Source organism: Schistocerca serialis, chromosome 2 (genome assembly GCF_023864345.2).
Source record: "Schistocerca serialis cubense isolate TAMUIC-IGC-003099 chromosome 2, iqSchSeri2.2, whole genome shotgun sequence".
Taxonomy (NCBI): Eukaryota; Metazoa; Arthropoda; class Insecta; order Orthoptera; family Acrididae; genus Schistocerca; species Schistocerca serialis.
Window position 1 is genome coordinate 315,397,434 of NC_064639.1, and position 18,027 is coordinate 315,415,460.

At 38.0% G+C, this 18,027-nt stretch overlaps 1 protein-coding gene across 1 annotated transcript in view; it reads right to left on the reverse strand.

Moving 5' to 3' along the window:
• The window catches only part of LOC126455534 (uncharacterized), a 205,752-nt gene that overhangs the window by 99,183 nt on the left and 88,542 nt on the right, over nt 1-18,027 (reverse strand). The window contains exon 5 of the mRNA XM_050091284.1: nt 8,527-8,795. Within this exon, the coding sequence (XP_049947241.1) occupies nt 8,527-8,795 (269 nt within the window). The remainder of the gene's footprint in view (nt 1-8,526; nt 8,796-18,027) is intronic.

An 18,027-nucleotide genomic window follows, 5' to 3' on the forward strand; every position in this document is an offset into this window, starting at 1 on the left:
AAAAAATTGTAAATTGTTTTTAAATAAAAATTTTGTTGTTATGTTATTAATTGTTTATTTGCACCAGCACCTTTCATCTGCCCTCACCTGATCCTTGCCATTTCATTGGTAACAGAATAAGGTTAGGGCCAGTGCTGGGATTCTGATACCATGTGGGGTAGTTAGTTTTAAGGTTGTTGAGTTTAGTGTTGAATTTAGTTTGTGTGGCTTGATCTTGTTTCAGGGGAACCGATAGCATGGAATCAATGAATCCAAGTCATGTGGTGGGAATTTCTTTTCTGAATAAGGACCAACTTCAATATGAGCTGAAGATCAGAGGAAAGCCACTGAAGGGAGCATTGCAGAATTATCTCAAAGATTGATATGAGTCTTAGACTACAGCCTGGCAGCGATGAGGGACAGTGTTGGTGAGGTAATTGAGTATTGAGATTGTTGATGCATTTGGATCATGTGAAGAATTATGTAAGGGACCTGTAAGTAACAGACAGAGGAAGTATGGATCAGTATGGATCAGTTATCCCAGAGGTTACCAAGATGCAAATGGAAGTTGCAGCATTGCACTGGTCAGAAGATGGAGAGAATGAAATAACTACAGATTAGTAATGGATTCAGGGATGTACTCGTTCTCAATTCTTGGAAGGCTGGCAGCTGTTTAGCAAATTATTGAACCTATTGTGGGGTATAATCCAGAGAGTTGCTAATCTGTCTCCAGGTCACAATGAAAAAGTGGTAGATTTGTTGTGGTTGACACTGAAGTTGCAGGATCAAACAGCCATCATAAATACTTCTGATACTGTAGTATTGCAAGTTCTACATACTTTGGCCAGTGGGATTTTTAGATCTGTTAATTTCTGGCACCATTGAGCATGATAAGTGCTTATATTATTTTTGATCTAAATTACTGGAAGATTATTTTCTGCCCGACTTTGCCATGAGTTAGCTATATAGTATTTTTACCATGACAAGGCCGTACTGAGGTTTTGAGGCAGTACATTGGGAAAGTTAGGATAGCAGTCTCTGCTTTGTGGCTTTCTGTTTCTGAAACAGAAATAGTTAATAATATTTTGCTGGGAATAAGACAGGAGGACCCTTCTCATATTTTGTTTGCAAGTAAACAAGAAATCTTACCCCAACTGGATTGATTAGTCTCCAGTGTAGAGGAAGTGTGTTTTAGTGATGAAAGGCGAGGACAAATGCTCTGTGATAATAGTTCAGGAAGTAATGGTGCAGCACAGTTAAGGGGATGAAAAGGAGTTTGATGCAAACCATCAATTCTCTGTTTTCGATGTAATGAGCTGGGGCATGTAGTTATCAGTTGTCTGGTTCGTAAGGGGAAAGAGGGGCGAAGTTAACAACAAACTTGTGCAGGGTATGTTTGTAGCTTGCATGTCCTGATTACTAATTGTTGTAAGATTAAGACTAGGCAGTTTTCACAATTTCCATTTGTTACAGCTAGCCTAAATCATGAGCCAGTTGCCACATTGCTCAATTCAGTCAGTAATATTTCTCTGATCAATTGTTTTTGGTTCCATTGACTGTCAAGGTTGTGTAAAGATTCTAAGCTTGAGAAGTCATACAATGTGTGCTGATCTGTAAATGGCAGTCCGCTGCTCATAGTGGAATTGTTAAAGTTGTACATTAGCATTCAGTAGTTGTCATGGGCATTAGTATTCACTGTGGTTAAGGGGCATAGGACTGAAGTACTGTTGGATTGTGATTTCTTCCAGAAGAAGGGATGTGTGCTGCATTATGTTGATAAGCAAATCCATTTCAAGTTCAGCCCTGACCAGAAGTTTCCACTGTGTCAGTGTAAGTGCTTTTACAGCACACATCCATTAAAGTGCATGAAAGAGGGGTTTGTTGTTCCCATTTGAACCAGGAATAGGTGAAGGCACTGTTACACAAAAATCAAACAATGGAAAATTCAGGATGGAATATAACATTATTATGAAAAGGAAAGTTGCTACTCATCGTATAGCAGAATTGCTGAATTGCAGATACATGGCATGTAAGTTTGATGAATGCCATCAGACAACAAACAAAACAAAAGATACAAACAAATATTCCATATTGGCCTTCAAAATAGGCACCAGCCACTACAACACGCTTTTGACAACATTCATACACCTTCTGCAAACTATCAGCAAAGGCCTCCTGTGAAATCAATCGCAGAACAGCTGTCACACAATCTTTGATGGCATTCATGTCCGCACAACATTCACCTTTCATGGCAGCCTTCAAGCAGGGAAAGAGGAAGAAGTCCATAGAAGCCAAATCAGGGGAGTGTGGAGGGTGTTGAAGAACAATTACCATCTTCTATGCCAGGAATTGATGGGCATGGATTTTACAGTGTGCAGGGTCATTGTCATGGAAAAGTAGCCATTTTCCAGTCCTGTGCAACACTGGTCACATCCACCAGATATGCTGTAGCAACAGGTTAAAAACGGACAGGAATAATGCAGCATTAATGGTTTGACCTGTGGGAACATTTTCCTTGTGGATGATGCCATTGTTGTCAAAGAAGGTGATCAATAGTGTTTTCACCCTGGATGTTTGCAGACCCCCCCCAGAAGCAATGGATCCTGGTCACACATGGACATGAAATCACCAGCAGTTTCCATCCATTTTGCTTCCTGATTGTCTGTGAGCTTGTGCAGCACAAATCAGGAGCATATCTTCCACTTACACAAATCACTGGGGATGATAGTGTGCACCATGTCCTTAATGGTGTGCACCATGTCATTGCTAATGCCCAATTCCTCTGTAATCAATCTGAGAGTCCATCACCAATCTTGTGCCAGAATTTGTCGCACTTCCTCAATCTTTTCTGGAGTTCTGCTTGTCAATGGCTGACCTAAACGTGGCTTGTCTACAGGTGTTTCCTTCCCATCACGGAAGCATTTAAACCATTTGTACACACATTTTATGTTCACAGCTTCCCTCCTGTACACCTGCACCAAATCAAAGCCAGTTATTGTGTTTTGTATGGACTGAAACCTTTTTGAATACATCTGCATACTGACTGGTTTGGCAGCTATAGCTGCAGTCTTATCCCACCTCTTGGACTCTGAACTAGGTGATCTCAAGTCCAAGTGTGTTTATAATTATCTGGCTGATGTAGTGATACACAGTAAGACCTTTGAACAGCATCTGGATCAAACTGCATGAGCATTGCAACATCTTCATGATGCAGGTCTTACTATGAAGCTGTCCAAGGTAAACTTAGCATGGGAAGAGATTTCACTGCTGGGACACCTGGTGCCACTGGGGCATACAAGTCGATCGTGAATCCACTAAGGCTATTCATTCCTTCCCACTATACAGGAATAAAAAAGATGTTTTTTTCATAAATTCATCTCCAGTTTTTCACAACTTGCTGCTCCACTAAATTTATTGATGAAGAATGTCGGAATGTTCCAGTGAGGTGACACTCAGCATGCAAGGCCCTCAAATCCACTTTGGATAGTGCACCAATCCTGGCCATGTCTGACTTTGAAAAGTAATTTATATTGCAGACTGATACATCTAATTTATATTGCAGTGGTTCTGTAACAAGCTAGTGAGGAAGAGTGTAAGCCAATAGTCTTAATTTTCAGGGCATTGTTGGCTGTTGAGTGAAAGTTCTCCCTCTATGAATTGAAGGCATTAGCCACACTCTTCGGTCTCGAGCATTTTAAACTGTATCTGGAGCACAATCCATTCCTACAGGAGACTGATAACTGCGCTCTGACTTGGTTGTTAGCAACACAGGAAGATAGTTAATATTGCTAGGTGGACGGTGCAGATCTTGGCCTTCCAGTTCGAGGTACAGCACTTGAGAGAGTAGTCAACATTCTGAGCAGGATGTTTCAAGTCAAGGGACAGGGTGGAGATGAGGAGGAAGACAAGGAGATATGTATGAGAAGAACCAGAGGAACAAGGTCTCATGGTGGCTACAGTTCTGTGTGAGATACCTGCATTATTTGGTAATTTGGCTGAGAAGCAGGAGGAGGGTCCTCCCTTGCAAAAATACAGAAGGAGCTCTAGGAAGGGAAGCTGGTGCCCAGATATTCTCTGAAAGGTAGGGGTTATATTATCGTAAGTGACAGGACAACAGGGATAAAATCTGTCTGCCCATTCAGTTAATAACCCTGGTATTTCAGTATTTGCATCATTCACGTGCGAAGGGCTCTTTTGGGGGGTGAATAAAACTATAGTAAAACATAAGGCTCAGTTGGCATGCCCACACTTAGCTTGTATGTTTGTAAGATGGTCACAGCTTGTAAGTTGTGTATTAAAGCTAGGACCAACCCCAACAGCTGGTTGGGGAACTTTATTCTGACTGGACTGAACATCCTGTGGATAACGTGTTTATAGATTACCTGGGACCCCTGCCCCAGATCCATGAGGATCATCATTACATCCTAGTTGTTGTTGATGCCTTTTCCCAATTCACACCATTTGTTCCCACTAGATCAGGTACCACTTCAGTCACACTCACTCATCTGCAACAAATAGTTTGCACATTCAGTGCTCTGAAGATTCTGGTTAGTGATAATGCACCAATCTTCTTGCCTAGAGACTTCGGGTTCTGCTTCAAGAGTGCAGTGAAACTCATGAGCACAACCCTTTACCATCTCCAACCTTCATTTGCTGAGAGAGGCATTAAAAGCTTAAGTCAGTTCTACCATATTCCACGCTGAGATGTGAGGAAAGTGGGAAACGTCCATACCCCGGCTAAACTTTGCATTTCATAGAGCAGTACACAAAGCTCATAAAACAATACATACCAAACTCATGTTCACCTCCCTGATTAACTTTCCCCTCTGTTAATGATTATAAAGAAACATTTGGAGGCAGTTTGACATAATATCTGGCTTGCACACTGCTGGGAGGCTGCAAGGTTTTATTCAGGACGGCATCCTGTCAGCCTCAAGGAAGGGGATGCAGTCTGTCTTAAGAAGGATGACCAATAAGATAGTGCCTTGTTTTATAGGGCCACAAACGGTCATTGAGATACATTCACATACTAGTTTCTTGGTCCAGTATCAAGCCACACAAAAATGAGTAAGGGCCCTTATCAGCTAGCTAAAGATGATGGGTAGTAAGTGAAATGGTAGTAACTTAACAGGCATTTCTGCAAAGCCCCAGCCTTCCGTTTCTGTTTAAGGGGTGGGGGTGGATGGCGTTTTCGCGTCATTTTTTTGCTATAAAGTTGACCCCGGGAACTTGCAGTCTCCAGTGACAGACACTCACCTGAAGATGGCTGGACAATTGTCAGCTGAAATATCATGGTAAGAAGCCAACATGATCCGGCTGCAATCCCGAAATCTCGTTGAACAGTCATATGATGTGTTTGAAGCAGAGTACTTGGTGATTGATGACTGTTTCATAGTGTGATTGGTTCAAAGGACAGAAGCAGGAAAGTAAAATAGACAGTGCTCCTACTTTGTATGACATTTTAATATTTCTAGCAGCACAATTAAAAATGGCACTCAAATTGAGACTCGGATTCAGTTTCATGTTTTTGGACATTCTATAACTGAATAATGTCTTGTGAAGCTGTTTATTCATTGAAGTATCATGCGTTCCATCCAGCTTCAGAACAGGTGGAACATTAAAGCAGGTTTTATTGAAACAAACTAATGGCATATGCTTAATAACACCTTTGCTACAAAAATTCCAAAGTGTAGACTATACAAGTAACGTCAAAAAATCATGGCACTAATAAGGAAAATAGTGCACCTTGAACAGCCATACTGAAGTAAAAATGACTTTAAAATACAGAGATGTATCTGTTCTACTACCCACCAAAGTCATTTATATGTAACATTCTACTTTGTGTACAACTAATGTTTAACAGTTACTAAATCTAACACATCAAAAGCACAATGTACTGAAGAAACAGTACAATGGGACAAACAGTTGAGACCAGTAGATTCACAAGAGTCACAAATGTGTTACTTCATACAAAGCTAAAAATTTGTTTGGGACAATACAGGTAGCACTTACAGAGTTATATGTTCAAAAATAAATTGTTTTGTTGTCACAAATTCTTCCCTTATTCACCATCAAAGAGTAAATTAGGAGTTTCATTGTAGTGAATAAAACACAGTCGAATGGAACAACCTGTGGGAGTATCTGGTTAGTTTAATCAGAATAGCTTTTTATGTTGGACTGCTACAGTGAGGATGCACCAAAATAATGTAGCATGTTCTCATGTTGAACTTATCAATTTTCAACTTCCAAATGAAGTTCTAAATCAATCTTGTTCCAATTTGGAAATTTTGAGTTAGATTAAACACAGGGTATTTCATTGTTTTGGTCATCTATTTTTTTTTCATTGAAATATCCAATTCTTTAGCAACAGTTGAAATTTATACCTTCACTTCATTTTTAGACCCTGCTACCCTATCTTTCTTTCTCCTAACAGACGGTCCAGTTTACTTTTTATTTCATTATTTGATTTGCATTCATGACACTCAGCTTTTTGTTTGCTTAACCAGTTTTGCCATTATTTCTTGGTTCTTACTCAAAGTACATTCATTATCCTGTTAAGACTTTTGTCTAGTAATCCATCAATTTTTGTGAGTTCTACTAGATCATCATTCCCATCTGTTTTTGGTCCTAGTGCAAATTTTGTTTTTGCTATCAATGTGTTTCAAGTATTTTTGGCCAATGTTTAAAAAATGATGTTACACGTAATATTTTTTTGATTTTCACATGACCCAATATAAAACACAGAGTATTGTTTCATTGTCTCCTTTTTTTTTTTTTTTTTTTTTTTTTTTTACTTTGGAAGAAGGACTTTGTCTGGAGGCTTAAATATTTTGGCGGTCTTTTCCATTTTGCCTGTCTGTGATTCAACACCACATCTATATGATGAGCAGCAACATAATGTTGTTATTTCAAAATGGAAACAGATGGTATACAAAGCATAGTCTGCTCCAGTACACACATATACATCAGAAGTGTGGGAAATGAAGAAAAGGAATGTGAGAATATAAAAGTTTGTGAGATAAAATTTCAAGGAAGTAGAATAGCACTTTCTAGAATGGATAAAGTAAGGACTGAGACTGTGGGAGAAATAGTGAAAAGGAAGCCCATGCAAGAGACATAAGAAAAGACAAGATTAAGATGGCATGGGCAGCTTAAAAATGGGTGTTGGTAGGCTACTGAGACAGAGAGAGTTGGATTGTTGGAGTGAAGGAATGTTTGGTGAAGAGAGCAGACTGGGACAGAGTGCAGAAAGCAACATGGTGGGAGAACAGAAGAGGTTGAGGAGGTCCATGCACCAAACAGACCCAGCTAGGGTCACTTCATTGTTTAAAGGAACACAGCACCTTTAATTAAAATGATCTGAAATTGTACATTAACTGGCCTTGGGTGTGGCACCTTTAACGAGAGTAAGTCTTCCCCCATTATTCTTATTTTAACAATGTATACCCATGTCAGGCATGGAAAATAATATAACATATATCAGAACAAGTTTATGTTTTACCTTAGATGGTACAATGTCTGCTTCTGGAATAATATTAGTTAGCATTAAAACAAGATATTACGCACTGGATCAGCTGGATCCTAGCCTCAACAAACCTACACACAAGCACCTTAATCATACTTGTAATACCAACGATGAGTGAACACATGACACTGCAAGGCAGAGTGGCATGGACAATTCACAAATTAGAACTGAGGCAACAACCAACCATCGCCTGGGCTCAGCTGACACTCATTAACTTACAACTGTGCTTTCACATGTAAACAGAAGTACACAGCAAGTTCCAGTAATGCAGTAAAATATGAAGAGCAGAATACAATCACGTTAGCATGAAACACTGACATTAATGGACACAGTTCTGTGCAAGCACTGTCACTGCAAGTGTTTCTGAACATTAACAAACTTTGTGTGAACAAAAGGACCGAAAATCTAGTACAGATCAGTCACTGATGCACCTTGGACCAAATTAAACAAACATCACCTGAAACTTACACCTACAGTTAGCATGTCCACAAAATATTTTAACACCAAATGGTAACCAAAAATGCCTTCAAGGGCAAAATTTGTTACAGCCTATTTAGATACTGAAAATGACTAGTGCTATGCATGAGCTAGGTTAGAGAACTACTTGCACATAATTGTGTCACAGAATGTCAGACCATACACACTGAAGCAATAAAGGTACATTAACCACACTGGCAGATCAACTTACACTAGACAATCCTCATTACTGTGCGTTTTCACGCCAATTCTTTGGTATAAAGTTGACCCCAGGAACTTGCAGTCTCCATTGACAGACACTCACCTGAAGATGGCTGGACAACTGCCAGCTGAAATATCATGGCAAGAAGTCAACATAGATCTGGCTGCAATCCCGAAATCTCATTGAACATTCAATATGCCGGGAAAACTTCAAGAATCACACATCATATGACTCTTCATAAACAGAGTTAAGAAAATCAGTTACATGTGATCAAGAGACTAAGAATGCAAAATTTCCTAAAGTAAATATTCTAAAATGAACGGCAAGTATGTTTTTGGCTTACCTGTGAAACATTAAACACCTCTCTTGGCATTGTGAAGGTTTCATTATCAAGAAAATTTCCTTTTCCATTTATTATATAGCCATTTCCAAAAAGATTTTCATTTCTATTTAGTACTGTTTTAACCACATCCCTTGTTGGTTCATTGAACCAATGCCAAACAATAATTGTGTGTTCCGGTAGGTCATTGTCATAGAGGTCATTATTGGGTTCTTTGGCTGGAGGTTGACGTACAATCATAGCTCCAAAGAGACCGTCAGCCTCTTGGAAACCTGTTAAAGAAAAATTGATATGTTTTGACTTATCACACTCTTAAATTATTGGTACATCTCTATAAACTAGGCAGTACATTTAATGGTGAGTTGCTTTTTATCAAGAGATTAGGGTGTGCACATACAATCATGAGGCCACAAAATAATTTAGTGATCTTTTCTGCACATATCACAAACACAGATAAAGGGTAAAAGCATAGATGCCTAGAAGCATTGCATTAGCAATAAAAAAGCAAAATATATCTCAAATTTTATTCAAGGTAGAATGAGTAAAGTTCTACTAAATCATAACAGAAAGCAAGACCATATGAAAGTCAACTTGATTTGGCAGCATCCAAATTCATTAATGTATTTTTTCAGCTGTTTGCAGAAACAGATGTCTTCAAGACAATCATGGCTGAGCAACATTATTATTTTTGCTGCATGTTTTTGAGCAAGGAAGACTTTCTTCTTTAAAGATCTATTAGCTCACAACATTGTTGAATATGACATTATTGAATGAAAAAATGTTAAATATTTTAACTCGATGGTTTCTTTCTCTCTAAAGTTTGGAATGATTTGACGTGAATATGTTACTGAGCTATATAAGTTGATCTAGGAGCTCAAAAAATGTGCATTTTTCAATTTAAATTCTCATCAATACAGGCACCTAACATTTTGAAGTTTCTACCCTAGTTATTATATTCTCACCATGTGTTTCATGTATGCAAGTAGTTGGTGTAGTACCTCTAGATCTACATCTGTACTCTGCAAACCACCATGAAGTGCATGGAAGAGGGTACGTCCCATTGTACCAGTTATGGTCATTTGAATGCCTCTGTGCATGCAGTAATTTTCTAATCTTATCTTCACAATCCCTATGTGACAGATGTGTAGGGGATTGTAGTAATATCCCTAGAATTAGCATCTAAAGCCAGTTCTTGAAACTTTGTTAATAGACTTTCTCAGGATAGTTTATGCCTGTCTTCAAGAGTCTTCCTGTTCAGTGCTTCAGTATCTCTCTGACACTCTTCCATGGATCAAACAAACCTATGACCATTCATGCTGCCCTTCTCTGTATATGTTCAATATCTCCTATTATCCCTATTTGGTATGGGTCCTACACACTTGAGCAATATTCTACAATGAGTCACATGAGTAATTTGTAATCTATCTCCTTATTAGACTGGTTGCACCTCCCTAGTCTTCTAGCAATAAACCAAAGTCTACCACCTTCTTTACCCACAACTGAACCTATGTGATCATTCCATTTCATATGTTTGAGTTGGCCAAATTCAACAATGACTCAGTGATATTATAGTCATAGGATATTACATTTTTTTTCGTTTTGTGAAGTGCAAAATTTTACATTTCTAAACATTTAGAGCAAGGTTCCAATCTCTGCACCACATTGAAATCTTATCAAGATCTGACTGAATATTTATGCAGCTTCTTTCAGATAGTACTTCATTATAGATAATTGCATCATCTGCAAAAAGCATGATTTCACTACCAATATTGTCTGCAAGGTCATAACATGGTGTTTCCTCTCTACCAAACGTACTCAATCCAGTCACAAATCTCACTTGATACTCCATATGATCATACTTCATATGGTGTAGGTCCGGTACTGAGTCAAACGCTTTTCATACATCAATAAACACTGCATCTACCTGACTGCCTTGATCAAAGCTTTCAATATGACAAGTGAGGAAAGTGGTGATTTGGGTGTCATATGATCAGTGGATTCAGAATCCATGCTGGTTAGCAATGAAGAGGTCATTCTGTTGAAGATATCTCATTATGTGTGAGCTCATAATATGTTCCACAATTCTACAACAAATGGATGTCAAGGATATTGGACAGTAGATTTGTGGATCACTTTTACTATTCTTCTTGTAGACGGGTGTGACCTGTGTCTTTTTCCAAGAACTGGACACCATGTTTTGTTTGAGGGATCTACGATAGATTATAGTTAGAAGAGAGGCTGACTCAGCTGCAAATTCAGTATAGAATCTGACAGGGATTCCATCAGGGGCTGGAGCTTTGTTCGGTTTCTTACCGACATGAATATCTATTTCTTACTGACATGAATATCTATTTCATTCATCTTTTCAGTGGTACAAGGATTAAATTGGGGCAGTTCTCCTGGGTTTTCCCTTGTAAAGGAACATTTGAAAATGAAGTTAAGTATTTAAGCTTTTGCTTTGCAACCCCAGTTTCAGTTCCTGTCTTTCACTAGGGACTACAATTTCTTTGGATTCTGTGTTAAGGTCACTTGACTGTATTCTGCTAGAGTAGTCGCTATTTTACATTTCGTATCGACACCTCTACCACTAATAAAGACACAAATATTATCAACATGAGACAGTTTACAAGACCTACGGGTTCTAACACACAATGGTTTATCAATAAAAAAATTAGTCGATGTTTCACCAACACCACGAACTTGAGACATGGTTACCATGAACGTCCGATAACCGAGAACATCAGGAGGAGGTATCTGCTCCAAAGACATTGCAGTAGTCTTAGTAGTAGTATCAATATGAATAATCGGAACAGTCAACCAACACTGACCGACAGGACTGTCAGTAACAGAAAAAGTAAAATCAAAACGACGTCCTAGAAAAACAGTCTGTCCTTTCAACACTGACGTTCATGTTATACTCAGCAAAAAGAAACCTGTTGGGTCAGTATGAATGACCCATCCCAAACATCCCAGTTACTCATATCTTGATATATCTCATCAGTGTGGGCCCCTTGTGGTTAGGCTGCCCGCTTGTTTGGCCACCTGCCAGCCACACGCAGCTTCCGCACTGACTAGAACTCCTCAGCGCGGCTGCGGAATAAGCGCACCACCGCAGTCGATATTTTTCTAAGTCCGTGACCTTGGATGACATGGCATCTATAAATAGCGTGTTTCCAGTAGCTGGCACATAGTTAGCAACATGCCTCGGTGCAGGGTACATCGTGTTTTCCGATGGAAGCCTACGATTTACAAGTCTATTTTGGATGTGGAGACTGAGTATAACATGAATATCAGTTTGTCCGTTTTGATTTATGTGTTGAAAGGACAGACTGTTTTTCGAAGAGGTCGTTACTGACAATCCTGTCGGTCAGTGTTGGTTGACAGTTCCAATTATTCATATTGATACTACTACTAAGTCTACTGCAACGTCTTTGGAGCAGATACCTCCTCGTGATGTTCTCAGTTATCGGACGTTCATGGTAACCTTGTCTCAAGTTCGTGGTGTTGGTGAAACATCGACAAATTTTTTAATTGATAAACCATTGTGTGTTAGAACCCACAGGTCTTGTTAACTGTCTCATGATGATAATATTTGTGTCTTCATTTGTGGTAGAGGTGTCGATATGAAATGTAAAATAGTTGGCGATATGACTGTATATAATAGTATGTCCTCTAAATGCTCTATGAAGAACTGAGGCTTTGTGGGCATGAAAGACTCCCCATCAGCTCTCGTACAAACTAGGAACCGGGGCAAATAATGTCACTGCCAGCCTGAGACTTACACTCCTCCCATGGTGTGGCTAGGGAGGGGAAGGTTTTGGGATCGTACATCTGAGACCCGCCTATCACCCAAATTAAATTACGCTTGACCTAGTTGCACTGTCATGAAATTGAAATATTTTTGATTTTCAATCACACAACAAAAACAGGGTACTCATTGTCGACAGTCAACATGCCCATGGAACAGTTCAATTCTTACTTGCGGTTGAATCTAATGTTAGAAGTGCTACTGAATATTGTCTTTGTGCTGTCTGCTGCTGTGATAGTTTGTAATTATCAATAATTTTTTAACCAGAAAGAAGAGGAAAACAAATTTTAATTCGTCCATCAGTGTTCTGCTAATTTAAAAATATGTATGCACTACTATAATAGCCTAATTACCTATCTATAGCAGTTTAATGTTAGCACTGGAGTCTGTATTTGAAGACTGGTGGAACTGTGGGGTTGCAATACATCAGTAATTCACAAGGCAACAAACAGTAACCATCACTAGAAATTACATTAAATTAAAATCAATGCATCAAAATGGATTTACCAGTATTGCCCAAAAATCATGCCAATCGACAAAATTATCATCCAAATGGCAAAGGTTGCATTTCTTTAAAAAAAAAATTAAAAAAAAAAAAAAAAAAGAAAATCATTAAAATTCTATCATTAGTTCCCAACTGGCAAAATATCACCCATTGTGGTCATTTGGGTGGTACTCAATTACTAAAACTAGTTCCAATACCGAATGACAGGAGTTTGTGGAGTGCGAAAGGGGTATGTGATGACAGCACACTCTGTAGTTTATTTCTAAAAGATTTTATCAGCAGGCTGCTAGAATTCATCCAAACCAACTGTATGTTGTACCCCTCTCCGCTTTTGTCCAAAACCTAATTTTGCCCTCATAATACTATTACAATTGAGCCTGGAATTCCATGCTAGATTAAATCTTAAAAAATTCCTGAATTCCAGAACAATCAAATGACCAAACATACAGAATTAAAAGAAAAAAAATGGAATATCAGAATTCCATCTTGTGTTGTGGTGCATTTTATTTTATTTTAAAACAATAGACAGCTACCAGTTTTTCTAACTTCTCCCAAAAAAAACCAGACAGCTCTGCAGGTTGAGGAAGGGTGAGATGCTCAGATCGTTCAAAGCAAATCTATTGATTTGAGGGGCAAGGCGTTTTGAATCTATCCCGTAACAGCCCTAAAAATGGTTTCCTATGGTTTCTTTCCCATTTTCAATCTAGGCAAATGCACATATTGGTCTCTTACAGTGGGCCACAGCCAATTTCTTCCAAATTCCACTCTTCTTATATAGAATCCAGTTCCCTTAAAGATGCAGCCTGTCTCCTTAAATGAAAATAGCTGCATCAAAGGTGAGCTGAATATCTCTTTGGAGACTCCCAACACTGAAATCCACATGATAAATAAATAATAATTCAAATTCTCCTTATTTGTCTACCACGGCACAGTTTAATACGATATTGCAATGCCTGTGTTGTTCAGAAGTTGGATGCAGTGTTCCTTAGGACATTCCTGCTATGACATACATGAAATGTATCCTCATTTGTGAATATGGACAGTCGTCAGGTGTCTAATGGAATGACAACAATGAAAAGTTATGCTAGACTGGGACTCAAACCCGGATTTCCAACTTATCATGAGCAGTCACATTACCATTAGACCATATGAGCATGACTCACAACTAGGTCCAAAATTCCATATGTCACCAACCATGTGCCTACAGCCTCCACTCGTACATCTGTTAGTTAGTTACGTGTTCCATTGATCAATAGCATGAAAAAACCATTATAACGTGGAAAGTGTCAAATGCACAAGAAATGCGCACAAGAAACATTTTTTTTTTTTCGATTATAGCTTTATACCTAAATATTTCTGTTATCTATCCCATTCACTTAAATGGCACAAAATGCATATATTATATCTCCAGATTTATTTACTCATATTCAAGAATTCTCTATGGTATAGAAGGAGTTGTCAAGGAGGTATGATTTCAATTTGTTTTGTTACGTATATTCTCGTACACAGAAGACTTTTACATGAAAGTTGCTTCCCTGGTGTCAGATGATAAATATGATGCTGCAGTGACTGTATTGTTCTGTAATAATATGCAATATTTCTTTGGACATGTATAGGTGTGTGATGGTTGGTGACATTTGGAAGTTTGGGTCTAGCCATGGGCCATGCTCAGATAGCCTAATGATAAGGCGACCACTCGTAATTGGCAGGAAACCCGGATTTGAGTCCTGGCCTGGCATAAATTTTCATTGTCGTCATTCCATTATATAGCTCATGGTTTCCATATTTGCAATTTGAATACATTTCATATATTCTTCAATGCAGAAAAAGGTGTTTCTACATTGCAAGAAGTGATAAATGCATACTTAAATTAGGAAATATGGGAAAGTATACGGCTGAATCATTCCAGATTCTTTGCATATTTCACCACCAGAAATTGTTCTAAATTCTCTGCTGAACAGAACAATATCAGATCTCTTTATTCCAACAGCCCTCTCAGTGATAGTGACAGTGTCCCAAAAAAATTGTGCTCATCCATTTCTGATCACTTACTCACTCAAATCCAGATCAAAATAAGAAGTGTGTAAAATGTCCTTGGAGTGTGAAGACAGACTGAAGTGAACTGCTTCATAGTGACTTGCCTAAGTACAGCAGTGCTAAGAAACAGAATTATATCTGTGCTTGATGAAAAGTCTGAGTTCATTGTCGAATAAAATGGTTTAGCGTTTCTTCATAGCAATTCCATATTTTGTGGAACAAACCTTAGAAAATGCACTATTATGCTCAATGCTTAATATTATGCACTAAAGACAGAAAAAGGTGATTAATATGGAAGATTAGTGTGTAAAGTACAAAAATAAAATATGCAGTATGCATGAATGTACTTCGAATAAGATCAAAATATGGGAACATGCATGGAAAAACTACATTTATATGGTATTATTTGGCCATGAAACGAATAATACAAAACTATGAGAAGTTACACTATAATTACCTTGATTTCTTAAATTTATTTGCGATTATCTATCACTCATTGATTTTAAGTATTGTTTCTGCAATTCCAATAAGTAAACAAGAACAAGTATTTGAATATGTTATTGACATACCTAGACAGGAAAGAAACAAAATGAAAAAGACAATCATCCACATGACTTCTCCTGTTATGTATTACAGAAGAGCAGTACTTTTACCAGCAATAGGTGGCCTTTTAAAAAACTGGAGAAGAAAAATTCATCAAAATAATGATTTCTTATCTTTAATAAAAATAATGTTACCCCTTAAATGCCGTCAGAAGAATTTTGATAAGGCATCCAAACTGAAAGTTTACTTTGGGAATAGGGTATTGCAAACAGAACCTGAAGCAGAGTACACATTACGGTGTGAGAAATGGTGTTATCAAGAAAAGTCTCTCCTCCCTGTTAATCTTATATTGGTTTTTGATGTTTGTGACAAGAACTTCTATCACAACATATGATATCCTTTGGGTGTACTTGCACCCCTACCAGTATCAACACGCAAAGCTGAGAGGTCATTTTCCACAAAAAAATGAATGAAGACTTACTCGTGGAATACAATGGGCAATGAAAGGCTGACTGAGTGAGTACACTATCTGTTTCCTTTTGCAGAAAAGTAGAGGGACACTAAGACTTTTACTACAGCTATCAAATCAAGTTCTGTAGTATTTATACATGCATACAAGCATTAAAAAAAACATTTAATGTTATTTAAGAAAATTAGTGACAAGTTTCAATTGCGGCAAAAATATTTTTAAATAATTAATTATCAAAGAAGTCCATCTTTCATGTAAACTAAATATATGGTTGTTTCCTTGATAGATGTATCTGATCTTCAATTACTGATCTCTGGTTTTATAGGACATGTTGTACTACATTAAAATACCCTCTAAGACAAAAGAAAAGAAGTATCATGAAGGAATTATTTGAATGGGATGGAAATTGGTATATGTGGTGTACATGTATAAAAAAATAAATGATTAAAATTTCAGAAAAATTAGATGATTTATTCAAGAGAAAGAGCTTCACAAATTGAGCAAGCCAATAACCTCGTTGGTCCATCTCTGGCCCTTAAACAAGCAGTTATTTGGCTTGGCATTTATTGATAGAATTGTTGGATTTTCTCCTGAGGGTTATGCCAAATTCTTTGCAAATGGTATGTCAGATCATGATGGAGGACCCGATCCATAACACTCCCAACACTCTCAATTGAGGAGAGATCTGGTCACATTGCTGGCCAAGATAGGGTGTGGCAAGTATGAAGGCAAGCAGTAGAAACTCTCACCATGTGTGGACAGGCATTATCTTGCTGAAATGTAGGCCCAGGATGGCTTGCCATGATGGGCAACAAAATGGGGCATAGAATATCATCGAAGTACCACTGCGCTGTAAAGGTGCTGTGGATAACAACCAAAGGGGTCCTGGTATAAAGAATGGTAACACAGACCATCACTTCTGGTTGTGAGGCCGTTTGGTGTTTGATAGTCAGGTTGGTATTCCACTGCTGTCCGGGGCATCTCCAGACATGTCTTCAGCCTGGAATCTCATTGAATGTAGTAGAACTGTACTCAGTGATGATATCTGCTTTGAACTTTGCCCAAATGACCAGAGAAGACGTGTCTGGAGATGCTCCAGACAGTGATAGGATACCAACTTGACTGTCACGTGCCATGTGGCCCAACAACCACAGGTAATGGTCCAGGAAGCCATTTATTTTCATAGTGGGACCCCTTTAGTTATCGTCTGTGACACCCTTACAGAATGGCAGTATCTAATGATATTCTATGCCCCATTTTGTTGCCCTTCATGGCAAGTCATCCACAGCTTTAATTTTAGTAAGATAATTCCCAACTGCATAATACCATGAGAGTTTCTATTGCTTGTCTTTGTGCTTGTGAAACCCTGCCTTGGCAAGCAAAGTCGCCGTATCTCTTCCCAACTGAGAATGTCTGGATCATTATGGACAAGGCCCTCCAAACAGATCAGGATTTTGATGATATAATGCACCAATTGAACAGAATTTTGCATGATATCCTCATGAGGCCATTGAAGAACTCTATCAATCAATGACAAGCCACATAACTGCTTGTTTAAAGTCTATAGGTGGACCAACATGTTATTAACTTGCTCAATTTGTGAAGCACTTTGTCTTGAAAAAAATCATCCAATTTTTCTGAAATTGTAATCATTTGTTTGTCTGTACATGTACATCACATCTACCAATTTCCATCCCATTTGGATAATTATTTCTTGCTTTTTTAAAAAAATCTTAGAGTGTATTTTTAGCTAAACTGGTTAACTCAGTTTATAGTTTGCCTGTTGCTGTCATGTAAAGATAACTGATACATAAGGCATTCACATAATAATTTGTGAAATTAACTACATGTTAAATATTTCTTTAATCTATTGAAAAATATTCAAAATAATTATATTTACTCATAGTCTTTTGTTTAGTAGTTTTTATTCTTTTGTAGATGTTGTTATATTGTCTTTAAACTGTAATGGTTTTCAGATGTAGAAACACTGATGTAAAAGTTATTTTTTACTTTTGTAGCAGTACTTACCTTGATTTGGGCAATAGTTATTTATTTCTCAAGCAGACTCTTTTTAATTTTACTGTTGTTTTGCAGGATATTTCAACAATACGCATAGTTCAGCAATGTTTTACCACAAAAGGT